The sequence below is a fragment of the Melozone crissalis genome, unplaced genomic scaffold (assembly GCF_028551555.1).
Source record: "Melozone crissalis strain CALT ecotype California unplaced genomic scaffold, PUWL_Pcris_2 ptg000005l_1, whole genome shotgun sequence".
Classification (NCBI taxonomy): Eukaryota; Metazoa; Chordata; class Aves; order Passeriformes; family Passerellidae; genus Melozone; species Melozone crissalis.
In genome coordinates, this window is record NW_026535783.1 from 59309660 (window position 1) to 59336472 (window position 26813).

At 39.1% G+C, this 26813-nt stretch overlaps 2 protein-coding genes across 4 annotated transcripts in view; both read right to left on the reverse strand.

The window, feature by feature from the left end:
* ITGA1 (integrin subunit alpha 1) overlaps window positions 1-21534 on the reverse strand; it is a 68699-nt gene extending 47165 nt beyond the window's left edge. For all 3 annotated transcript variants that reach the window (XR_008483407.1, XR_008483401.1, XM_054283129.1), the window contains exon 1: window positions 21449-21534. Coding sequence is in view for 1 of the 3 variants with exons in the window: in XM_054283129.1 (XP_054139104.1) it covers window positions 21449-21476 (28 nt within the window). In the remaining 2 variants the exon portion in view is untranslated. The remainder of the gene's footprint in view (window positions 1-21448) is intronic.
* On the reverse strand, window positions 12674-15830 carry PELO (pelota mRNA surveillance and ribosome rescue factor). Its single transcript, XM_054283130.1, has 2 exons — window positions 14936-15830; window positions 12674-13809 (listed from the first exon to the last, which is right to left on the reverse strand). Exons 1-2 carry the CDS (start codon window positions 15659-15661, stop codon window positions 13378-13380), a joined length of 1158 nt encoding a protein of 385 aa, XP_054139105.1. The 5' UTR covers window positions 15662-15830; the 3' UTR covers window positions 12674-13377.
* Window positions 21535-26813: the final 5279 nt, after the last annotated feature.

Consider the following 26813-nt stretch of genomic DNA (forward strand, 5'->3'; position numbering starts at 1 on the left):
CAACACTTAACTCCACGCAAGTTTCTACATTTTTTGTATTTCCATGATGTCCATCCTCCTTTGCTACCAAAGACCATTCCTCATGAGCCCCCCACTGGAACTTTCAATTCCTACCATACAGCTTTATGTGCAAGCCCCATATTCCAGGCAGAAACCGTAGCTAAAATGAACACGTATGTTGTTTTCTGAAATAAAACCCACCAGTAAGAGTCAAATAGGACATTTAGTTTGGTTTTCTACAACCACTTGCTCAGTTATGATGAATCCTAGCTTTTCTGGCTGATGTTCTGTAAGATTTCCATTATGTAGCCTTCTTGAAATGAGCATGTAGGTCAAGTACACCTTGCGCTGCAGGAAACACGAGACAGCAAGTCCCAAAGCCACTTCTTTCACAGTCATTTTTCATTTGACTTCACACTGCTAGTTAGGCTGTTTTTCCACACAAGCATACTTTATGTATTACCGGTCAATTTTGTTGCTCTTAGCCTAAAAAAGCCCCACCTAAGGAGATCCAGTATGAACCTTACTGTTTCTTTTCAACAAGTATGATGGTAATTGAGCATCAAGAGTGCTATTTTTCATATAATGTGAAATAGTTAATGAATATTTCTAAGTTTTCATTTCATGTTTCTTAAAAAATTAAATTCTGTGATGCTTGCTAATGAGGGGAAGCAAAACTAATTTTTTTTTTTCATTCTTAAGCAAATACCTGCCATACCTTTTCTACCTTACCAAATCATATATATAATGTCACTTTGAACAACAGTTCCTCTAACTTTCTGTCTATGATTAAATTCAAAGATATACTGGCTTGTGCAATAGGTAGCACAAACGATTGAGAAGGTCAACTTATCACTGTCTGGTTAAAAAAAATGATATGACCATCCTTACATAGTGCCACTTTATTATGTTAGGAATGGGTTATAATTGTTGTAAATGTATTTTGAATCACAGGTGCATTTTTTAATACAGAGTTTTCAAAACTGAATTTACTTCACAGTTGTAAAACAACACATGCAAGGCTGTAGAATTATTTCAAGAAATTTCAAGGCAGAAAATGAACTATGTGTCCAAGTGTACGAGTTATTCATGATTCAACGGAGGTTTATTTTGAGAAGATGCAGACTGGTGACTTTCACCATCATGCAACATGGCCTACATCTTTCACAATTTTAGTATGCTAATATAGGAACTAAGGAAAAAGAAAGTCCTGAATACTCATGACACTGGTGAATGCTTTGATTTGAGGAAATCACTACTTGTCAGTGTTCAAATTTGAATTGAAAATTACATTGTCTACATATTTTTAAGTTTCTTTTGAATGCCTTGTACTTGGTTTTTTCTTCCTTAGCAACTTGCAAGTTATCTTTGAAAAAAACACCTGCCAAAACAGAGAAAAAATTGCTAAACACCGGAGGCAAATCAATGCACTTCTGAAGGTAGATAAATTCCCACCATGCTGTTACTTATTATAAAAAATCTAAATAGACTTTAAGAGAATGTGAACCATTGCACCAGAAAGGGCTCCCAAAAAAGTTACTCTGTTTGATAAATCCAAGCTTCACCAGTCTACTCCATCAAATTTAAAACCAGCTATCTATAAAATGCCCCAGGACAGAAATTCCATTCAAACTTTGTGGGAAATATGATAATCTAAGAACTGATGCAAAAAATAATGCCTAACTGAAAACTCATGCAACTATCTCCCTGCCAGGACTGCTCCTTTCTCTCCCTGAGAAGGGACCTCTCAAGATTACTCCTTAGGAATTGAAAGACTCCTTGCAGCAGCACATTCTCAGCAAGTGATTAACAGCATGCTAAACTCTGACATCTTAGCTAAGTGCTACAGAGGATTGACTGTGCACGCACAATCCTCTGGACATAAGCATTGACCAAGTCTAGAACCAGGAGAGGATCTTGCTGGACCTGGATTGATTCCTCTCTGAGAGGAGTTCAGAAAGCAAGGGGGTCCTTTCTGATCCTGATGACAGAACAGCAAAGTCTCCCTGACAGATTTATCTGTCTCTGCCCTCTACGCTGTTAGTCTAGTGTACTTTGCCATCAAACCTTGTTAAATCACCACCACATTTAACACTGAATTTTGTCAATTCACTGTTTTATATCAATGATATATTTTGGAGTTTCACTCCTATGAGTGAAGTCTATCACTCCATTTGTGACATGGATGAAGGAAAATTATTTTTTTACCTACCTGACTTGATTCTTTTACCCTTTCCAATTGTTTTCAGAGATTTTCAGGTAATTTGTCTCGAAGTCTTAAGCGAGTAAAACTTTTTCCATTCCTTTACTTCACAATGACTACTAACTCCTGTCTTTCATCGCCTTAGGCTCAGCATAATCATTGGCTTGCTCCCAATCAAATCACTCAAAGCTTCAGGAGGAGAAGAAATTCTCCAAAAGGAAGTGCAAATACCCTGATAAGACCCTTTCACATTCAGCTACCTAGAGCATCAAATCTAAGCCAGTTTTTACATAGTACAACAAAAACATAGACTGTCTCTATAAAATGCATCAATATCAATTTCACAGTGATCTAATTTCTTTTGGAGTACAATGGAAGGGAAAAGATGGAAGCTTATAAATACCTAGTTTTTCCTTTAGTCTTACACAATTTTGATATACAGTGATGTGGGGGGGAAATCCAAATGCAAGAAGAAAGCTTGACCAAACAAAAATGACAGAGACAAATAGGGCAGACACAAACTTCAGAATTAAATCTCAGATATATATATTAGAAGAAAAAATCAACTTGCAAAGTACAGTCAAGATGTATAGAGGCAACTTACCTATTCTTTCCCATAATAAAACAGCTATCATAATTTTCATTGTAACACAACAGTTCATTTTTAGCTGAACCACATCTAGTACAGAGAGAGACCTGAACACTCTTAAACTTTAAAGTGCTCCTTAGCACTAAGACTTTATTCTTCAGACAAACTTGTTACATAAAGCTAACAGGTTCCAGAAAAAACATAAATCAAAATAATATTCACTAAACTGAATTCCATTTAAAAGTCACAGGGAAACACTGCAACAGTCTAACACAGAAAACTCCTTTACTTATGTTAAGTACCGTGGTAATGTTGAAAGAATTAAAAAAATAATTAAATAATTGTATGCACATCTTTTTGAGAGAAGAACTGGAAAGTAAGGGATAAACATACTGCTACTAAAGGAAAATTTTGAAGTATAAAAATGCTTGACATGGAGCTTGGACTGAAAATATGAACCATCATCTGAATAATTCCTTTTTTCTATTGCCTATGTTAATTCTTTGTGAGGCATCAAACGCACTGTCGATAAAATTGCTCAAGATTTATTTTTTTAAAAACTTTTTCTCCTGTTGGTAACCAAAAAATTGCTACAGTGAGAATGTAGTTGATAAGAAATGGCTACAGGCAATAATGGAAAATAAGTCACATATTTGTTGAAATGCTGGAATTTCTCCATGAACGGTCCCCAGATGGTAGTGCTCTCACACAAGGTCAGATGGAATTGCCTCTCCAACTGCACAGAACTGAAATGCCCGCAAGGAGAACCAGCCTGTCCTGCATAAGCATGAGGCAGCAGGCACTGTCTGTTTGCACAGATCAGGTCTGACCTGGTCATTGCAAAATCTTGAGCCTGTTCCAAGCATGTGCCAGCACTAGTGATCACAGTAGCAACTTTCTACTATGACATACAGAGCACTCCTTGTTTGAAATCTATGATTTTTCACTGCTAAAAGAGAAGATAATCCTTAGCCAGTTTGTTTCCTTAGTCGTTCCTACCTATGAATTAACTCTGACGAGAAATATTTTATTGCACTGGACAATTTAAAGAACATTGCTCTGTAATAACACAAAGTTTACACTTGGAATCGAGAAATCTAAGCAGATAAGAATGTGAAACTTCAAATTACCACAGTGATCATTAAATCAAATTTTCCATGGACTTAACCATAAAAATAGCTGCCTAATCTAGTAAAGGCTACAACAAACCACATGCATATAATGAAAAACACTGCACCCTAAGAAAAAAAGTTTACTCATTTGGTCAAAGAAGACCAAAAGAACACCTGGTATTGCATTAGTCAGTTCATAAGGCTGCTGCAGAAGGTATTTTGCAGGTTAGCTCATCTTATGGTCCAAGATAATCACAAGGACTTTCACATCTTGATGTGTCTTATGCTAGTATTTCATCTTTGGTCTACCTGTGAGGTGAGCATAATTTACAGGCAACAGATACAACTGAACTTTCTGTAAATGGATTCCTATACCATACAGTGTTCATCTGTGACCGTGAGAAAAAAAGACAAAACCAAAACGCCAACTTTCCATCAGTATCACTCTTGAAATAAGAAGATGCACCTCTAACAAGAAACTTATTCCCTGCAATAATTCTGGGAGATATGTGTGGAATGGAATATGGTCAAGATTGGTGACTATTTCATTGTAATTTCACAGTGCAGTTGGAAAACAAAGCAATTTTAAAAACTGCAGCAAAATTGTACGGGCTTTCTATTTCTTCTATTATGTGGTACATTTTATGGTCAAGATAATTTTTCTTTAAGTGAAAAGCTAATGAATTCTCCAAAAGTCACTCAATCATATATTATCGATACCGACTGGCAACGTACTGACAACTTTAGCATAATATGCATCACTAACAATATCTACTTATTTTTAAAGGCTCTGGCACTCAAGTATCAGTAACAGCATGAACATCTCTTTTGTTGTATCATTGCTGTAGGGATAAACCAGTTGAAAGCACTGCAAAATTAATCTTAGGTCTTTTTACTGCAAATGTTCATTTTTATTCGCCAATAAACAATTCAGGGAAATTTGGAACCAGCCACGAAGAGATTATAAAAGGAAGGTTTGTTTCCCCCCAAAAAATTAGAGCTGGATTCTAGAGGTAGAAAAACATCCTGTTTTTTAGATGCAGTTCAAGATAGAGTTTTCTACATGAATTACTGGCACTAATAACTTTCATTTCCCACCCACAGGACTGAAGTACACCCATGATTTTAAAGATATCTATCTGGACCAAGCCCATTCTGAAAGTATCCTTGTGACACCAGGAGTTCCATAAAGAATCTGCTACTCTTTCTTTCAAACATCTGCATCACCCTCACAGAACTACCATGCAAGTTTAATAGTGAGGAAATTGTCCAAGCTGTATCGAAGTTTGCAAAACTAGGATCAGTTTTGGGGTCATTTAAAAGTGACTCAGTCTTCCTAAAGTGAACGGGATCTGCAAGTCTTAAAAAAAGGACCTCCTAAAAAGGTACAAATGAAACTTGTGCCACCAACTTAAATCCCACAACACTACTGTTGCATGACCTTAGCATAGATTTAACATCAGTCTTATGCAAGTAGCACCTCAACTATAGTTTCAGCAGCAGAGTCTGGCAGATCACTTCCAGCTTTTCCTTCCTGCCCAGCTATGAGGCAGCACAGCAGTTCTGATGCTGAGGTCTTTTTGTTCCTTTTGGTCTACAGCCCTTTGGACACCACAGTTGCCTTTGTAAGAAACAGACTTTACCAAGCTGTGCTGATAGATACAGAGGACCAACTCATAGCTGCTCTTTTAAAAATTACTGGACAAAACATGCTTTCAAAAGAAAACACACTTAATGATCGCTGATTTCAGTCTAATGCCTGTTTACAAATAAAACTCCCAAAAAATATTTTTAATGGCCTTTACAGCTCCTGGCAGACATCTAGCTGGCAGAGATGGAAAGGAAAGTACTCATTAAGCATTCATCAGGTACATAATCTAAGCATTTTTGCATCATTAGCTCAAACAGCTAATGCCTGTCTCACAGGAGGTCAGTGTTGTGGTGAAATCTGGTGCGATTGCTGAGATGCAGTGTGAACATATGTGCTAAGAATTGAACAGATATAAACAGGGCAACACAACGCTCTGATCAAATAAAACCAGCAAGTGGTCTGATTCTGTTCCAAGCATGGGTACAGGACTGATTAATTGATTCCTATCTGTTACTGTTAACTATACTGCATTTCTCAGGGTAAACAAATTCCATAAAAAAGTGACCTTTTGCTCTGATTTTTTCTGACTGGAAGGCTGTTCCAATTTCTCATTTTTCAGTAGTAGGAACGTTCTGATCTCTAACATACATTTATTTCTTGCCAGTCCTTATGTCAAAATAAAAGTGCTTAAAGTAGGGAAACAAAATAGTTTTTAAAATGTTCTAGAAATAAGCAAAAAAGCTCAAATTCAAATTACGACCGCCTAAAGCCCTAAGCATTTTTTCAGTGACAATTTCCACACTCTTTCCAAAAAAAAAACCACATCACTTATAAATTTCTATTACCTATTTAGAAAAGAAAGACCAGTCTTCAAAATTATGAAAGGCTGGACTCACAGTTGTCAGCATTAATTTTGTTTTTTCTAAACACTCACCTTTGTTCATAACAAAATACTTTATCCCATAAGAGAAATAAACAGGACCATGGAAATCTACACTTGGATAAAACAAATGCAGACAGCTTGAAACAGTTTAGGTGGTCATAATTTATTAAGAACACAACGCTTGACTGCGTACTAATAGAGTTTTAACAACTGGTTTCTGGGGTTTTCTTGAGAAAAGGTTTAAAAGCCTGTCATTTGACTGATTTGACTTACCAGTCTTTTTATCTCAGCTGAAATGACCTGAAAACTGTTAAAAAACACCAACAAACCTTGTTACATGTGGTTTCATCGTTCTTTCTCTTTTTCTTCTCGCAAGGTACACTCTCAAAAAGCCTTTAAGATTTATTTCAATCAGCTTCTCTTGGTTTGAGTATTTTTTAATGTCTGACTAGAAATTTTTCCTTTGCTTATCATACAGACTGCCAACACAACACAGTGAGGCGTTTGTTTCACAAAGCAGTATTTTTGAAAACAAAGGTGGTTTTCAGACAGGTATGAAAGGAAAACAAAGCCAGCCTTTCACAAGCCTCAGATACAGCAATAGCAGGGTGGCTGGAAATTACTCCATAGTGAGAGGATTAGCAAGGTCTCAATATCTCTAGAGTCTGTCTCAGGCTCAAAGCTCCTCTCCCTCAGACACACACACAAAGCTTAATCACATCAGCTGGCATCTTACCCTCAGCCTAGCATGAGTTGTTAGAACTGAGTTCAGACATTTCAAACATTCACTGCGTCTCCCTTTGGGGAAGAAGTCACATACCCAAAACAGCATCTCATGTTTTCCATTAAGCCACAGCTTTTCATCTTTCCTCACAGCACTGGAACTTGGAACAGCTCTCTCAGGAGACAGCTGCTCTTTTTCTGCCTCTCACCACTGCTGTCCCAGTAGCTCCTACATACAGCTTTGCAGTGAGGGCAGCCAGTGTCCCAGGAGACTTGACTGTCCTGGTAGAGCGCCAGTGTTCACCCAGCACTGTTTCTGCAAAGTCCATTTCAGCTTCTCTCAGACAACCTATTTCAGAACAAAAATTTCCACACAGGGGAGGAATAAATTATATGGGATACACCAGTTCTCTTTACCAAATGGAAGTGGTCTTATGGTACCTGTTTGGGCAAGATAAACAAATGCAATGAATTAACATCTCTCATACCTTAACTAAACTATTTATCTAAAACACTTGAACAATGCAGGTCAAAGAAAAGGCAATTTTCTTCAGCAAAACCTGCTGTAGCTTTCAGGGCTTCAGAAACCGTTAAAGGAAATGTCCATGAGCATCTAAAAACTGTCAGACTTCCTGAATTTATCACTTGCTACCAAGTTCCTTCTACAGTAAACAAATCTTCCAGTCTTGAAGATAATTATCAACCGCACATCCTGAGCCAATCCTGCGGCTATCAAAGCAATAAGTAGAGAGTCAAGTTAGCTGTTTCTCTTACTGAACACACACATCTTCACATACAAACCCTTTCAGTAAAACATGTGCTAAAAGTATTTGTTCTAATCAAACAAAAAGTACTGCATGGGAAAGAATCTGCCCATCTTCAAAAGTAGATTAGCTGGTAGACATCAGGTCCAAAATCTTTTTGAAACATGGAACACTATTCAGGATTTTTTTTTCTGAAAAACTACAGATAGAAATGTTTTTGGTAGGAATGGTTCTAGTTTTCAATTATTTTCCTTTCATATTCAGACCAGAAATCTGAAAATTGCCTCCCTCATCCCTTCAGACATCCTGCCTGAGCCAGCTGTAATTTAGATATCTCAAACAAGATATAAGATTATCTATTTGCTCAATGTGGAAGTTGTACTTATTAATGACGGTGACAGCAAAGGGATCACCTTTAGCTAGTGCTAGCTAGCAACTTAGCCTTGTGTTTACTATGAAAGAGAAAATGGCTTTAAGCTTTGTATCTTCTGTTCCATTTGACTTCTTAAACCACTTACACTCTTTCTTTGCTATTCCAGGCTTGGCTTTGACTAGAAATTCCATTTTGGACCAGAGAAAACACTTCCCATCATGTCTGGTATGTACATTCCTAAAAAGGAGGACTTGTTTCAACTAATTAACGTTCTTTAATGGAATAGCTGCTTTGCCAGAGGATTCATGATCAGCTCTGATTTGACTTCTAAGTAATTATTAGAGTAGCATGACAGCAATTACATTAGCTGTAAATGTGGCATTTCCCAAAAAGAGGGCAATAAATTAAAGACTGATACAGCAAAAAACTGACAAGACCTGGCAGGGCTTGAAAGTTGCTGCTTCATGTTGCATTTCCCAGAAGACACTGACTTGGAAAGAAGGGCCGCTCTGATACCACTCCCCTCTCTGTTTCTTATACGGCTCTCAAGTGGGACAAAAGGAAGAATTATTTTCAGACAACAGAAAAAACAACCATGATTTCAGAAACCTTTTCCTCACACTTTATTGCAGATTAAGACACCTTAGGAGTCATTTTTTTTTTCCACAGGAAAGCTACAGAGCATATCTAAAACAGTCAAGTTTACAAGTTGACAGGGGATCTGCAGTTTGGTTGTTAGACTGAAGACAGAATCTTTCCTTTAGATTCTGTATCATGCAAGCAATTACCCTCAAATCCAAGTCAATGCCCTATTTGAGTCAAGCATGAAATATGTGGCAGGACTAAACATTACACTTATTCAGCAAGTCTTTGGGCAACTGTCACACAAGAGGCTTCACAGCCTGTGTTTACTCTTTCCATTGCTGAAAAAGCTCAGGCTCAATCCCTGCAGAGCCTGAATTAAGAATCATAATTATCACAAGACCAAATGGTTAGGCATTTTCTTAACCCTAAATTTGCAGAATAATGAAACATCAAAATACTTCTTTTCCACACAAAATCTGAATGAACCCTAAAAGCAATTTGTGGCCATTACAGAAGAAAGACAGATACTGGAAAATTATCTACCACCACTCTCTCCCCACTATCTGCTGAATCAAGTAAGAACAGAGAAATCTTCAGATTAAAGCAACCGATGCAATGAAAAAAAATCAAGTCTTAAATTCTGCCTACCTAAAAAGTACATAAGTACTTTTCTGAAGTCATTCCTTCTTATTTTTTTTTTTGTTTTTATTATGTCTCCTGTAGGGATTCTGATTTTAGGTTATAAAAAAGAATTCCTAATTGTAGACTTTCTAATTGCTGCTTCATATTTTAAAAATTGCTTTTTTAGGTCTTTTGTAGAATCAATAGACTACTTGCTGTAGAAATATGGCTTCAAGTAACACATTCTGACATTATGGGGGTTTTTCCTGCAAAACAGTGTCTATTTATTTATGAAACAGGCTTCTTTTCTTTAAAAAGAGAGCTATGAAAGTCTCAGAGAAAAGTGGACCGGGTGATCTAAAATATGCATGCCTATGAGTACAGTTTTCTAGACCTATAATGCAGCTTCCAGAAAGAAATTTGAGAGGCTCAAGTGATCTATCAGTCCAATAAGAACTGAGCTATAATATACCTTCACTGAACAAGGCAAACCAAGGTCAGCAGCTCAGAAGTTGTAAGAAATTTTTGGAGGGTTAAGTTAGTTTTAAAATTCAGCGCTACTTAACCTGTGAGAGAACACTTGCAAATGAAAATTTAGACATTTACACAGCTTTAAAAACATAATGTCTAGTCTCATCACAAATTAAACTGAAGAGCTGCGCGCTCTTGTTACATTGGTGGTCCAAGATCATTTATTACTAGCATTTTACTTATATAAGGGTAAAGACAGGAGGAGGGAGATGAGGAATTTCCTAGTCAATTAATATTGTTAAATGCTTTATAATTTTACTGAAGGATTTATCTTTTATTTGACTTGTAATTAGTAGGATTATCTTGGTCTCTAGCTGGTAGTGACCTTGCATTTTGCACCAAGCTTTAGCTGATTAACAACCACAAAAAGCATATATGATAAGTGGGTTTAAATGCCAACGGTGACAAAACTAACAGACTGGGGCCTGTTCCAAAATAGAAATTTGCAAGAGAGGCAAAAGAATAACTGAATAAATTTATTTGAATCACTGTCTAGCACAGCAGGGTTCATGATCAATCAAATTTCATGCTTTTTAAAGCTTTCCTCCTACCAAATGTAACAAGCTTCAGGAAGTCCTACAAAGTGCCTTCATTCATTTTGAACACAGAAAAGCTGGAAGCTAAACTACACTATTCACAGAATCATGCCAGAATATAATCCTAAACTGGAGATAGTTCAAAACAGAGACACTTCAAAACGCAGTTTATAGTTTAGTTCCAAACAATAGACACAAAAAATATTTTCCAATGGCTCTAGCACTCACTCATTTGATATGCTGATGGCATGCCTCTTCTGCAAGTCTTATCTATACCCACAACCTAAGGTCTGCATTGAGCAAGCAACTTTGTCCATATGGACTTTTCAACTATTCAAAATTCCTTGACGCATGGAAGATACCAGCAACCTGGAAATTGGCCAGGTCAAGCACTGAACACAGCCCACTTCCAATACCAGCCCTTAAGCTGTTTCCTGAAACAGGATGCATTTGTATACATAGTGACTGTATATTTATTTTACAACAAAAATGCTTACAAAAAAAAAAAATAAAAAAAATCCCACCCTTCCATACTTCTTTGGGCAATTCCATGAGTATTTCTTTCAGAGACATAACAACATGATAGCAATAGGTAAAAAAAAAAGAAAATTACACAAAATATAGTCAAGGCAGAATTTTAATTCTGAGTGTAAATAATTCAAAGAATCACTATCGTCACATTTGCTTATCAGATGAAAGAAAAATGCAACAAAATGGCCACTTCTTTTCCTTGATGGTAATTACAGGCACAAAACACAAAACCGCCATTGTAATCATGCAGTATTCTGCAAAAACTCTTCACAACTTCTGGTTTACAATGGAATAATTGGAACTAATCTGGTCTGACAAAATAGCAATCCATCCCACAACCAAAGAACAGTGATTTGTCTCTCAGGGAGTCTGCTGAGAAAAACTAAGAATTTCTGATGCACTACAAATTAGAATATGTCATTTGTGTACAGCTGCAACAAACTGGCATTACTTAGAAAAAGGGAATAGGGAATATACTACTATACCATCCTAGGCTATAAAAGCTTGGAGAAATGAATGACTTGTTTTGATACAAGTTTATTTAAGACCCGAATTGGCTGCCTATAATTAATATTTTCTGGTCAATTTCTTCTACTCCCTGTTTTTAACATCAAATCAGATATAACAGGAATCAAGGTGCTTTCTTGCTAAAAAGTGTACAATAAACTTAGGTAAATTAAAAAAAAAAATTAAACCATTGCCATTGCCAAACAAAGCCCACCTGAGCATCCTATAACTGGTGGCACCTAACACCATTCAAGACAAAAATGTAAAGCTCAAACAACATAATTCATGTGCACGCTGACTTTAAACAAGTGTCTCAATGGGCTTGTTCGTCTTCAACAAAAGAAGAATTGAGGTGTTACAGCTCTTACACAAGTTCTTTTCAAGAATTTCTTAGACTGTGTGCATGAGGTAGAAGAGGGGAGATGGCTTTAATTCAAAAGTACTTCTCTATCAAGAAGTTAAGAATGGTGCTTCAGCTACCAATAGACAGCACTAAATTCAGAGGATTAGCACCTTTGGACAGAGGGGACTATACTTAAAAATTATTTTCCTAAAACTATTCTACCCAGACTAGGAGTTTTGGTGGTTTTATTTTTTAATCTTCCACTCTTACAACACTTTCCATATCATAGAATTCTTCTGTGGTTCCTGTTCTCACCTTCCATCACATTTAAATAAGGAATGCCTATTTACACACACAAGCCACATCATCAAACCTGGGTTTGAAACAATACAACTACAGGTTATGTCTGAATCTGAAAGCAGTTTTTGCTTCCTCAACCTAAGATTTAAGGCCCAGTGAAGAAAGAAAACTCCTTCTGGCTCTCAGTACTTTCAGCTGATCAAATAATTGAAAACGCAATTTTCACTTTTACAGTTTCCACTATCTTAAGCTGAAATTTGATTTATACTTTTGTCATCTGTATTTCTGTATCACCGTTTATATAAGTTTTTAAAGAGATAAGCAAATAGAATACCAGATTATGAAGTCACCTAAACTGTTTGCTATCAAAAGATTCCTTGTGGAAACTGAAGTCCTGATTTTCTAAGTTTTTCCCTATGCTTTCTCAGAAGTGGGTGCTAAATAATGCCAATTTAGCAGAATACAGTCAATGACATCTTCAATTTCCCAAGATAACAGCATTCTAAAAGATAACTCATTGGTTACACTGAGAGTCACCATTTGTCCTGCATCTACTATTGTGTTAGCAAAGAAATGGTTAACTTAAAGGGTCTCATTGCTCAAAGACTGCTTCAAGCGTTTCACAGAAAAATTTAAGTGGTTAGACTTACATCACCCCACAAAGCCCAAAGAGCTGATATTGACCCAATTCCTTTGACACACCTTAGGAAGAACAAGGAGCTCCTGTGAAGATCAAGCACAGTTTTGACAGTTTTTCCAAGAAGTTTACATTTGTTTCATAATACTCTTTCCAAGCATTTGAACAGAAATAGTCTAATGTGAATTTTTCTCTGTTAATTTACTATTTTTTCCTAAATATTCCACTAAGTTGGCAGTCTGCCTTAACATGAGGACTAAGCAGCACTGGGGAGCCAAATTAGTTTCTTGTACTGCTGGTGGTCCGGAACTGCAAAAACAGTCAGCTCAGCACAACATACCAATAATTATTACCATACATCGGATATGTATGGTAGCGGGCATCAGCAGTGTGCTGAGTAAAGCTATATATATGTATGTATATGTTCACTATTAAAACTTTTTAATTACATGTCATTGTACATCTGCACTCAGTATTCAGGTCAGGAGGACCTTAAATGTCATTTCAACGTGACGCAGAAAAGAAACTGTGGAATGAAGTCACTGTTATCAGTCGTCTTCAGAGCTAGATTCATCTTCCTGGTCAGAGAGCTCAGCCACAGGAAAGCGCAGGATAGCTGCCACCCCCGTCAGCTGGCCCAGCTGCTCTCCAGACACATGGAGGCTGGAGAAAATGCGTACTGTGCCCATGTTCTCCCGCACGCTATCTACCAGCTTAACATATCGGGCACGGGTAGCCACATCCTGGTGCCGAAAAAGCTCATCACTGATCAGCAGGGTGTCAATGGCCATGGCTTCATTGGCCTTCTCCACATGCTTCAGACCATAAAAAGCTCGGTCAGGCTCATGCTGCAGCATTTTATAGAAGTCATCTAAGGCTTTGACCTCACCAGCTGCCTTAGTGTCAGAAAGACGGCTAGCTACAGCTGGGTCGCAGAGTGCTTCCTTCAGTGCGTACTTATGTCCCGAGGAAGAGTGGACCTGGAGTGAAAACAAAGTCAAAGGTTTGGTGTTTTTGAAGAAAAAGGACCATCTTCTTGATTAACCAACCACAAATACTCTCTATGATATGCAGTATTAATCTTGATGATTATTTGGGGAACTTATCTCCTTCTTGAAACATACATGATTTTTTTCTGAATCTCTCCTGCAACCCAAAGCCTATACCAAATCCCTTAAACTGCCTTTCAAGCAGCACAAGAAAACGGCCTCTCTTATTCAAAGGCTGGATTAAATACATGAGCTCCTAAAATAAGGCTACTTGAAACTACCAAGAAACTAAAATCTAAGCCTAAGCCTCTTTTATAAAGCGTTCAAGATAAGACCCTCAACACTGCAGGCACATGGTGTAAAAGCATCAAATCTGTGCAATTATTATGGTTGCAAAGCTGTGAATTACATCAAAACTTCTGTCTGTTATCACTTTGCTACACATGGAAAAGGAGGGTTCTTGGTGCACTGGGTCTCCCAAGTACTAGGACCATTAAGCACTGGGACTCACTTCACCATCCCTGCCCCCAGATCACCTCAGGTCTACTCCCACTGAAAAATAATATAAGCATCCTTACAAAAACCACTTTTAGGCTTTGAATATGACTATTTCAGTATAAGACTAAAGCCCCACCCACTCAACCACACATGACTAAGAAACAAGCAAAAAACAACAGCCTTTAACTATGTAGTACAAAGCTAACAACAAAAATTTAGTTAATTTTGGTAACATAAAATTAACTAACCTATACCGCATCCAGGTACTTTTAAAAAAACATCTTTAGAAAGCTGTTATTAAACATGCATGCTATACAGTATGACAAAGTAACAGTGCAAAGTATTTTCCAACTTGTACTTCACACTTAATCGAAGAGTAAACATGCCTTTACAGGGAGTTTGAAATTTCTCTACTCGACGTTAAGGTATGCTAGGTGGGAAGCACCCCTGTATTATGTGTAACTCCTTTACGCTTTGGGAGCCATGAGAACAATTTCCTCATGATGCTCAGTCAGAAATTTATTTTTTAATAACTTATTTCCCATGTAACTACCTTTTATTATCACACACAACTCTCAAGCCTCTTTTTACCCACCCTGGAAACTGCACAGATCCTTACCTGCAGGAACTTGGACCTGTTCTCCAGCAGAAGCTTGTTGTCAGTCTTGATTGCCTGCTGGAACATGTAGTCACAAAACTGCTCCCGCACGAAGCCTGGGCTAGCCACCAGTACACACTTCACCACCTCGAAGTTGATATGCCTCTGGATGGCTTGCACCACCTGCTCGTAAAACCTCTCTAGGGCCCGGTCGTGCTGACTGCAGTTCCCTTTCCGCTTGCGGGGGATGTTCACCTCCACCTTGGCACGAGTTAGCGTCATGCTCGAGGTGACCAGGCAGACGTGGGCCAAGCCCTCCTGCATGACCACAGCCGCCACATCGGCGCTCCAGGCCGGGTCGCAGGCCTGCTCGATGCGCTCCAGCACCACGCTGTCCCACTGCTTCTTGGCCAGGGTGAACTGGCGGTTGGGCTCCAGCTCGATAGTGTGGTAGGCGCCCATCTTCACATACTCGTTCTCCTGGATGTTCGTGCCCTTGACCCGCAGCTGGCAGGCCTGTGAGTCGAAGTCGATAGTCTCCACGCAGAGGGTGAGCGTGGTGCGGATGCGGTTGCTGCCCACGCTGCCCGTGGACGACTCGGTCTGAACCTTGCGGATGGTGGAGGCGCGCAGGCTGTCACCCACCTGCAGCAGGTTGTAGGTGTGCCACATGTCCTCAGGCTCCTCGGGGATCAGCGTCACCTGCCCCGCATTATCCTTCTCCAGGTCCTTCCTCACCAGCTTCATCCTGGCGTCTCCTCGCGTCCCTCCCCCTGTGCCGCGGCGGCAGCGGGCGGCACGCGTGCCCCGGGAGGGAAGGCTGAGGGCCGGAGCCGGCGGGACCGCGCACTCCCGGACGGACTGACGGACACACGAGCGGCCTTCCCGGAGCCCCCGCTACCCGCGCTCCTCCGCGCGCCCGCCGCCGACCCCAACGCGCACGCGCAGCGTCCTCGGCCGTGCCCACGGCGCACGCGCACAGAGCCCGCTCCCTCCCGAGGCGCGCCCCGCCCCGCCCCGCTCGGTCACCGCAAGCACGGCGCATGCGCGGGGCGCCGCGCGCGGGTAACCTGGCGGCGCGTCCCGAGGCTCCCTCATCCTGCGGAAGGAAAAGTGCCGGGGCGGTGTGAGGAGGGAGGGGGAACCGGGAGCAGCCGCGCTGCTGCGAGCGCTAGAACTCGGCTACTGCCTCGCCGGGAGGGGGGCGCCCCCGCGTTCGTCATTCCCCTCCAGCGCTTCACAGCGGCGGTCCAAACTCCTGAAGTCTCCTCACAGCCTGCCGCACGTTTCAAAACACGAGAGGAAAAAGCCAAACCAAAACCGAGTGGCCAAAGCTAAGCGGTTGTGGAAACTCAGGGGCACAGATAGCAAGAGAGGCGAGAGGTGCAGTCCCGTGCTTCAGCGAGCGCCAAGGAGCCGTGGGACCGCGGTGCCGCCCCCAGCCGCCGCCGCCTGCCTGAGGCGGGGCGAGGCGGCCCCCACCCATGGAAAGGGAAACCTGACCTGTTGCTTGCACGCTGCTCTTAAACTGAATTCCGGTTTAAAAGGGTTTGGTTAAATTTGCAAGTTACACTTCAGCCACTACTGAACCTTGACCGGCTTCCTTCCAGATCTGACGTGCTAGGGAGGCAGATAAGCACTTTTCAAACGAAGCTGGATGTTCGCATGGGGAAATAAGATGCCTTGCTAAAACACATGATATTGCAAAGAAAATGGACCTGAACCATCACTACACAGCGGAATTTGCAGCCCAAACCAATTTAGCAAGCCAGAAATAATGAAAAATTGTATCACTATACAAGAAGGGAGGAATATTGGAGAAGAAGAGAAGGTTATGTGAGACCTCATAGCAACCTTCCAGTATCTGACAGGGAAGAGGGAAGCTGGAGAGGGATTCTTCATCAGGAACTGAAGTGACAGGTCAATAACTAATGGGTACAAATTGAAAGAGGGGAAATTTAAGTTACATAATAGGAAGAAATATTTCTTTGAGAGTGGTTACACACTAGAATAGTGCCTAACCTCTGGTTGCCCAGCGACGTTGTGGTTTCCCAATGCTGGTACTCATTGGACAAGGCCTTGAGAAAGCTGGAAGATGTCTAGTGGGAATTGTCCCTGTCCATGCCAAGGTGGGTTGGGACTAGATGATTTTTAATATCCATTCCAACCACTTAAAACTCTATAATTCTATGATTCCGAGTTCTGTAGCTTATTTTTGAAACAGCATACAACGCTAAAAGCTCCATTTAAGAATGAATGTTGCAAATTTAGAACAAGGGAAAGAATGAAGAGTAGAAAAAAAAAATGCTTGCATGAGAAATTATTAAATAAAAATAGGTTGAGAAGGGGGCACACTAATATGCCAAGTGTGTCAAGGCAATTGCGACAGATAAGTTTGGAATGATTACACACTTGATCTAGTAGCAGAAAATTGTGAAGGCATCTTCTTATAGATGAGAAGGTGGTCACAAGAAAGTTTCTGGTTTCTATTAGCCATTTTTTTAAATGAAAAAAACAACTCACTGTGATTATGGAATTTGCTGACTTGGAAAGGCTTTGGAGTCAAGAATTTGATGAGATACAAGGCTACTGTGAGCAAAAATAATCCCATATCTCCCATTGTGGTGTACCTATAAATTTCTCTGAAGTATCTAGCTGTAGACAGTTGTGACAGGACGGTGAACTCAGATCTGGCCAGTAATGTGCGTTCCTTTTCCCTAAGCTTGATACTGGTGTAAAAACAACTTTATCAGATATTACATAATAGGATTTATTTTTCAGACCTCAGACTCTCTTCCTGTGAGTACACATGCTTAACTCTGTTAGCATGAATAGTTTCACAGGATCAAGCAGGACCACCCAAGGGAATATAACATAAGCACATGTGTAAGTAACTGTTTGTTTAACTTGTACATACTAATAATTTTGCATTACCATTTTAATGCAAAAGCAGAGGCAGAGAACTTCTGCATTCAGGTTTTCTTTAGGAGAGAGTGTGCATTCAACTTTACTTTCAGTTCTTTTCACTTATCTATATAAATGGTAAATGGTGAACTGATGGCAAATTTTCTTCTTTTTGTTCTTTGCAACTATGAAATTCCAAAGGTTGACCTCATGCTATTCTTTCAATAAATAATAGCTGTGGTGCATATTTAACTTCCACATTTAAATGTATTTTACTTTTTATTCTTTTACAGTGGTGTATTTACAAACTTTTCTGTGCTTATTCATTCCTGTCAACTTTTTACAAGCAGCCTCACATCTCTGGTATTCTAGATAAAGGTTGCAAGTTGGCATCCAGTATTATCCAGTAGACAAGAAACATTGAATTCAGGAAAATAACTTACTGCATTAAAAAAACCCCACAAAAATGTACATGCATGCATACACAAACACTCCACCTCACACACCCCAAAAGCAAAACTCACAACAAACAAACAAACCCACAACCAAAGAAGAAAAACCAACTTTGAAACAAAGTTGCCACTCAAAATACTCAACTGACTGTTGTAGAAAGAGACATTTGGATATGGGCCTTTTCTCAAACAGCAAGGTGTAAGATTTATAGAGTTGTGAACAGTGATCCACAAATATTTAGTGGCAAATGTAAACTTTAATGGATTTACCCACTATCATCAGGACTATTGTCAACTTAAAAAGGAATGTACCTACTAGAGATGATGTTTTGTCTACTCTGGTAAAAAAGTAAATATAGGATATTATTATTTGTTTGAGTATGTCAAAGTATGAGCAGTAGAAGCAAAACATCTCAAAAAAACTAAGAACCATAGAAGTTTCTAAGTTCATTCTAATTTTGCTAATGAAAGGGAGAGAGATGACTTTGATCATGGTAGAGCCAAAACAAGTGTGTACTTTTAACTCTTCATACAGTTTTAACATAAGAGTTCAAATTGAGACTATATGTAAGACCTAAGAGTTCTTGCAACAAATCACTCTGTAAATACAATTTTATTGGTATTAATAATTGTAGCAATTTGACATCCATTTTTGGACCTTTTTAAGTACAATGCAAGATAAAAGGAAAATGGTGATAGCATATATTCTTAGGGATTTTAGAGCTGTGCTGGTTATCTAAGGTTATTACTCTGAAAATGTTTGAGACACACTTCCTTATATCTTCAATTTTCGGTCAGCTATTTTATGAAGGTGGGTTATGTACAGATTCTAGACAAGAAGAGGTCATTTTCATAGGAAATCCCATCCCCTCCATATTATAGCCACTTCAGCTAGAATTCATGCAAACATGCTTACATTCTGGATAAGAAAAACTAATGGGAAAGAATCTCTGATGCAGGGGGGAAAGTCTGCTAAGAAATGTTGGGTGTTATTGTTGCAAGAGCAGAGGAAGATAAAAGAGAGAGATGGAGAGGGAAACTTGGGAAAACATCTCTTTTCATGCTTTGCCTTTGTCCTGTGGCTGTCCTGCCTCTACAGACTCTGAACAAAGACCATTTCATTTTCTGCATACAGTTCTGTCTTTATCCATTTACCTTTATCTTTTCTGTTATAAAGATGAGTACAGCAAGACCATCATCAATAAAGACACAAGTCCAGGAGGGAACAGGCTTTGCCTAACACTGTTAAGTGAAGAAGCTTTTAAAGGTAATGGAAGCCTTTAAACTAACTTCTTCATTCCTTCCTGTTGAAATGTAGGGCTGGAGAAAACTTCAGCAGATCCCTAGTCAAACCACTTCCATAGAGGCCAGCTGAAGTAAACTCAGCCATCCCTTATGGCTGTTCATCCGACTTCATTGAAAGTCCTGGTGAAAGAGAAAGGGGTGGGCTTTTTTTGGTAGCCTAGCAATTCTTTACCCCAAGAGTAAGAATATTCTTCTGAATATTCCCTAAGATTTATGCATAGCCAGTTACATTTATTTTCTTTTGTCATTTGTTGGATTTGGAGAACCAAGTATTCAATATCTTTGGAAACCAACATTTGTGATCTGGAAAGTCATGACTGAGTGCTCTCACAAAACAAAGAAACATTGAATCTGGAATAATATCCTCAGCAATAATATTTGGATAAACAGATAAATCTGAAATGTTCAACATTTTGCCCTTAGTTTTTTTTCTACTAGATAGACAAGCCTAACTAATTCAGTGTTTTGCCATAGATCATTTTACTCAGACCCTTATCAGGCTTCTCAATTCTCTATGCACTTCAGTCTGTTTGCATGTCAGACTTTCTGTGGTCAAGATTCTCAGAGGTCTCATCAAAACAAGCCAAAACTTCCCTTATTTACAAGAGACAACTTGAATCTTTTACCTGGTAATGCCTTCTCTTATTTCTAAGTCTATTCTCTTTCCCACCAAACTTTTAAAAAAGAAACCCCCATGACACCACTACCAAAAAATTAATCACCTGGAAAATCCAGATGAGATTTGAAATGTTTTCCTATCTGACAGTAAACCTTTTTTTTTATTACTGATAAGTTCATTATCTGTCAGCATTACCAGTGGTAACTCTGCAGCTCTGAAAGGAGGTTGTGGCACACTAAACTTTTGCTGTTTTACAGTGTCCTTCTTGGAAGGTACACAGAAGCATGTTTTGGAATATGTCACTAATAATAATGAAGACAGTTAAGAACAACAACTAAATATGGCATGCCAAAATACTATATTCAGATTTTCACAGTTTCCAGTATCTGTTCTGTCTTGCACAATAAGCACAGAGGGAAGAGGGGAAAACTCTACTTTTACCTTTTCCCCACTTGCTGCTGCCTGCATTTGGACAATTCTTATGAAATTGATTTCTTCCCCTGTTTCAGGGGGCGACTGCTTCAGGTTCACTGTGTGCTACTTGCCTGCGCAAGAGCTGCTGTGCAGTTCAATGTCCACATTTCCAAGCACATGAATCCCAGCATTGCCTTAGCTTCTTTCCCACTTCTAGGAATCCCCTGATTTCAGATCCAGAATGTGACTACAGATTGACTAGCTAGGGACATTGTTACTTGCTGCATTCTATTTTCTAGGAAAGCAAGTAAGTCACTAACAATCAATGAACCCCTAAAAGGAAATATTACATATTCCATCTCCGGATTAACTCATCTTGATGAAGTGAGTGAGTGCTTCCTCACTTCTCTTTTACCAGTCAGAAGTCTGAGAGCCAAACAGAGGAAAGCAAAAAATCTACCCTAATTAAAAAAAGCCTCCAAAACCAACCAAAAACCAAACCAACAAAATCAAATAAATTTGTTTCTTCCAAGCCAGATTCAATTATAGTATGCCTTCTTAGCCATTCATCCTCATCTAGCAGCCACCCCTTCCTTGCCAGCAGATTCTAAAATTGGTTTAGGAATTAAAGTTCCCAGAGACAAGCAAACCGAGGAGGTTCCTCACCGCCCGCGGCCGGAGGGCAGCTCCGGGAAGGGCAATCCCGGCGCAGGGATCTGGGCGGGAGGGCGCCGTCCCTTGGGTGCCAGACCCTGCCAGCTTCACCTTCCTCCCACCGGGAGCAGGGCTGCTTTAGAGACCCGAATCTTCAAAGCAAGGCAGAAACAAGGCTTTACTCACCTGTCAGCATCCAGCAGGAGGCAGCCATGCCTGGGCTCCTGCGAGCGGGGCCGGGAGCCCGGGCGGAGGGCAGCGGTGGCGGGAGCGGTTCTGCCGCCGGCGCGCCCGGCTGAGCTGCGCTGCCGGTGGAGCTCAGCGCTCTGCACCGCCCGTCCGCCTCGCAGCCGAGTTAGGCATTTCCTGTTTGTTATCCAGTCTTTACGTTGCTTCTTCGCGTTTAAGAAGAGTTTAGCTTCCTCCCACCCGCACACAGTTTCCCCCCCACCCACCGTCTAAAGGTCTCTGAGTTTTGGAAACCTCCCCGTTGAATTAGCCCAGCGTTAGGATGTACAAATAAAGCCAAATCTCCCCCACTAAACACTCTCGGAGAGCGCAGCAGACCTTAAAGGGACATCTCCCGGTTCATAATTAATAAGTGTCTGCCGCCGGCCAGCCCCTGTCCCAGTAGGGCAGGAGTGAGCTGGGTGTGCTACACAGCCACCTCTCTCGCCTTAAGAACAGAAGAAACACGTCGTTGAGGTAGGGGGGTGTGTTTGACTGCTCGAGTTTAATTTCTCTGACATCACCCCTTAAAAACGCACTCTTACGGCCGGTCATTTGCCCGCAAGAGGAAGCCAGCCACCCCCTCCCCATTCTCGGCGGCTCTGGAGACACAGTAACTCTTCAGACAGTGGGCGATTCTCTCGAGTCTCTGCGTCCTCCTGTGCTTGGCTGCATAAATACCAGACAAGCTGCCTTTGCCCTCCTCTATCGAACGTTTGCATGGCATGCCTTCCCACTCTCCCTGCCCCCAAAACGACTTCACTAGTAAATAACTGAATAAATAGCAAAGGTAATAATCAGCCAGATTCAAGCCCTTGAGCAGAGATTTTCAGGGTTTGTTGCACACTCAGGAAAGGAGTAGTTTTGCAGGACTTTTTAAATTTTTGCAGGACTTTTGAGCGCCAGACTGATGCTCAAGTGGAGTCACACCCCTTCAGCAGTGTATGAGATGCCACGCTGGACCTGGTGAAAAATAATTTTATTGTTTATAAAACAAGGGAATCCATAGTCCCTCAAGAAAGAAAAAGAAAAACCAAATACAAGGATTTGGAAAATTGGTGCTTCTAGAAAAATCCTTTATCATTTCCTTGACTTGGAGCAAAGGACTTGGTGAGTTAGTGGAAGTTAGTGGAATTTTGGTAAGTTCCTTTGATACTAATAAACTGCAGCTTTTAATAAGCACTATAATAGCTTATTTCATCTTCCACCTTCTGTCTTAATTTCATGAGAACACTTAGGGTGCACCTTGTAGATCTGTGGAAATTTTAGAAAAGTGCACAATTTTAAAGCTGGTTTAAGAGCAAAGATGCTCAATGGGTCTACTCAAAGTTGATGAAATTAAGTACATGTGTAATTTCTGCTGAATGAGAATTTTAGCTTGGTTGGTGTCAGTTTAAAAGACAAGACACATTTTTTCCAGTCAAAGGTTTTATGCATAAAATTAAAGGAAATAAAAATGGCATCCAAACGAAAAGAAGACTGAGTTTATGGAAAAATTGTCATTTCATTTTTGCTAGTCAGTTGTGTTACTACTACTGTTATTCCAAAACAGAGTTCGTAACCCAGTGTACTGGAGCCAACAGCACACAGAGTTGATGTTGCGGTTTATTACAGAATTACAAGTCTGGGTGCTGGGTGGTAATCCACAGAAGTCAGCACCCTCTGGGTTATAAAGCTGGGAGTTTTTTTATATCCTTTTTTAGTATATATTCCACCTACCAAATACAGATGGACTGCTGTATTTTCTTAAAAAAAATCTTAACCAAACAACCAGACCAAACAACCAAACCTTTGTATTCCCTGTGTCACTACAGCTAAATGAAGGAATTGAGCTTGCCTTCAAATCATAATGAAGGACTATTTATTTATTTATTTATTCAGATTAAAGGTATTACATCAGAGGAAGAAGCAGGGAAACTAAGGACCTTCTCTTGGACTAAAATTAATTCAAGCCCATATGAAATTTATTAACGTTTGGTAAATATGTGGAGACTGTATATCATGTTGGAGAATAGCACTTCTTGAGAGTAAAAATTATGAAGAATTATTCCTAATATTTACCAAATTATTCTTAATATTATGATTCATTAATTTGTTTTTGTGGTGGTGTCATATGTCTTGCATAGGCAATGTCAAAGGGAAAACATTAGAGATGATTAATTGCTGGGCTGAGCTAGTATTTCTTATTTATTTGAACACATTCAAGTAACTAAAATACACTACAGACTTATAGGTAACTATCTGTTTTGGAGTGTCAGACCGGAAAAAAACTCAAACCCACTGTTTCACAATTCATGTTACTGTATGTACAGTAGTTCAAGCTATGTTAGTAACATGTTGCCAAATTCTCAGAGTTCAAAGCTTCATACATTAGTAGTAAGGAACAAATCTGTTTTAAGCAGGAATCCCTAGATGAAGCTCACTGAGGGCCAGAAGTAGATAAGATACTAGGTTATTTTAATGTGAGAAAAAACAAGTATTACTAGCTTCAGTGGATTGTAATAATATACAAAATCATTACCCGTAGTTATGGATAAAAGAATAAGGTCAATTTAGTTAAAAGAATATAGTTGGCTTGCATAATTTATGTCTTTCTTAGATGTCACCAAATGCTGAGGAAGGATTTTTTCCTTAGTGCTATAAATTAAACATAATTGGTAACTTTGAACTGTGCCTCCTAACTCAGTTTCAGCAATTGTTTTTGTTTTTAGAATATGAGATCTAGAATAAGTCCACCAGTAGTTTCATAGAATCTGATTAAGTATTTGTGATTAAAGATTAAAGACTTTGACAAACTGGACTTTGAAAATGTAGCAAAACCTAAAAATATCAGAACGACACAATTCTTCTCCCCTCTAGGAGGTGTTATTCCTGCAGAAAAAAACCCAACCCGTGGAAATGCTTTTTGTCCCAAAGGTCAGGGCTGAAGAAAGAGGAACCAAAGTTTTTCAAATAGTTTCAAAGTCAGGCAGTCTTATATGGTGTCACTGCAATTTACGTAGAACTTGTTTTTTCACGGATTTTTTCTTCCTCTCTTAAAGAAGGTATGAGCAATTTTAATTTATTTTACTTGCTGAGTGAGAAAGATCTCTAACCTGTAACACAAGAGAGGAATGCATGATGCAGGACTGACTTCAAGTAGTCAGAAGCGTGTCTAATTTTCTTCTATTAAAGGAATAGTATGACAGCGCTGATATTGTAAGAGAGATGTTACACGCTTCTGCAGTGTTCACTGTTGTTATAACACTTCACTATGCACTTCATGGAAAATACTACAGAATGTGTTCATATAGCTTCTAAGTGAATATTTATCATTGACATCACAGATTATAATCTTGGATAGTTTACATTGCACTGTGGATTAATGGTAATTTACATTTATGTTTTTTTCTTACACTTGCTTATCCTCAGTCTCCAGCATATATTTCACCTTGATGACTTTGTTGTCCATTTTCATAATCTCCATTTTTTCCTATCTGATTCTAGGACTGTACTAGAATTCACCACGCATGACTTGGGGGTCTGTAGTCTGATTTTTATTATGTCTGAAATACTCGAGGGCTTCTTCTTCAAGTACCAGAACTAAGACCTTGCAGGATTTGGCATGAAGTACTCTATGCATAAATCTTTTCATGTTTTACAGCTCAGCTTTTAACTGATACTTGATATTCTTGGAGAATGCCCATGCTTCAGCTCCATCTGTATTAACCAGAGGTACATATGTGCCAAAAATCCTTTTTGCTATACAATAGGATCTCTATAAAATTTTTGTTTTGCAGATTGTGTCAGTTTAAATAATGTTGGTAGGAAATGTTATGGAAAATGCCCTTTGTGTTCTGTGTTACATCTATTCCCTATAATATCTTTTATTTCTTGTTATTTTTTGGATTATGTATCAAATATCATGTGTAACTGTGAATCAAATAATATACAAATGAACATAATCAAATTAATATACAAATTAATATAATATATGTGTTCTTACTGAAATTTCTGATTTTCCTCCTTAACAGTTCTCCAGTGTCTCACATCCTCAGTCACGCTGCTTTTCTTTATGCATTTTCTCCAGGTGCAAGTTTTTAAATATTCGTTTTAAATTTGCAGAGATCAAAATTAGGCATACCACAAAAATACAGGAAGACCAGAAAGAGATGAGTTTGCACAGTATCATTTACTGCTATACATCTTCCACCAATCTCTTTAATTTTGGGGAGATTTCTGCTTGCTTATTTACTTACCTATGTACCTGTTTGTAAGTTATCTTTGAGCTCCATAGTACACTGCCAAACTTTAACATGAATGTATAGTTCTTCAAACTATACACTACAGAACGCAGTCTATTCTATGTGAATGAGGTACTGACTTCTCTGGCCTGTCAAATTTTTTTTTGGGTTGGAGCACTGTTTCTGCAGCACTGAAGTCACTGCAGCTATGGCATTGAGTCTGAGGGGAATGGAACTGGTATTTTCAAGTGTGGGGGGGTTGAAAACCAGAAATTAATATTGTGTTATACAAAACCAAGAATCTAGAAATTGCAATGGATTTATAGGTTGTTTGACTAAAGGTAGGTATAATAACTTAGTTATTAACATCAGTGCACTAATTCTACAGCAATATACAAAGAAGATTTACAATGAGGCCAGAATTTGGGTGTAGAGGGTTAATTATTTTCATTAAGGCCTTGGGCTTTCTGCAGTTCTGCACACAAATTTCCTTTTTTCTTTATTACTCCTTCTTAACAATTAAGTTATGTTTTGTTTTGTTTTTAACATGCTGCTTGTGGTATGTTGTATAACCAATATTATTTATTGTTCGGATAGATTTCATTTATGAAGCTGTATAAAAGAATAATTTACTGAGAGCATGCTGTGAAGGGAGGCTAATTGATGTCACTAATTTCTCAAAATAATTACATAGTCTGCAGAGTCTTACATTGTATTGCATTGCACTGTATTCATTACCTTCACAGCTGGTCTGCATAATATAATTACTTATTACTGTTGGTTACAGAAAAAAAGGTAGCTATGATTATAATAACACTGTGAAAAATAATGATATTATTTTTTTCCTTTCCTAATAGATAGGAACATTGTCTCTCTCCTTTTTCCTTGATGCACACATTCTTCTTCCATGTCTATTGTATTGCTTTTACTGCAAAAGCAATATTTAAATTTAGATCACTGCCCAAGCTTTCCTTTAATCTTCTTAATCATGAAGAAAAAAATCTTGCTTTTTTTTAAGGAACACAAACGTGGTCATGATGACAGCCTATGTTTTACGGCCTTCATTAAGATAGCAAAATAAAACAACAAAAATCTACCAA

Bases quoted from the DNA above. Each gene is read 5' to 3' on its own strand.
- PELO (XM_054283130.1), bottom strand. From the start codon at position 15,661: ATGAAGCTGGTGAGGAAGGACCTGGAGAAGGATAATGCGGGGCAGGTG. The intron at 13,810-14,935 runs GTAAGGATCTGT...TTTTCACTCCAG, and splicing joins ACAGGTCCAAGTTCCTGCAG to GTCCACTCTTCCTCGGGACA.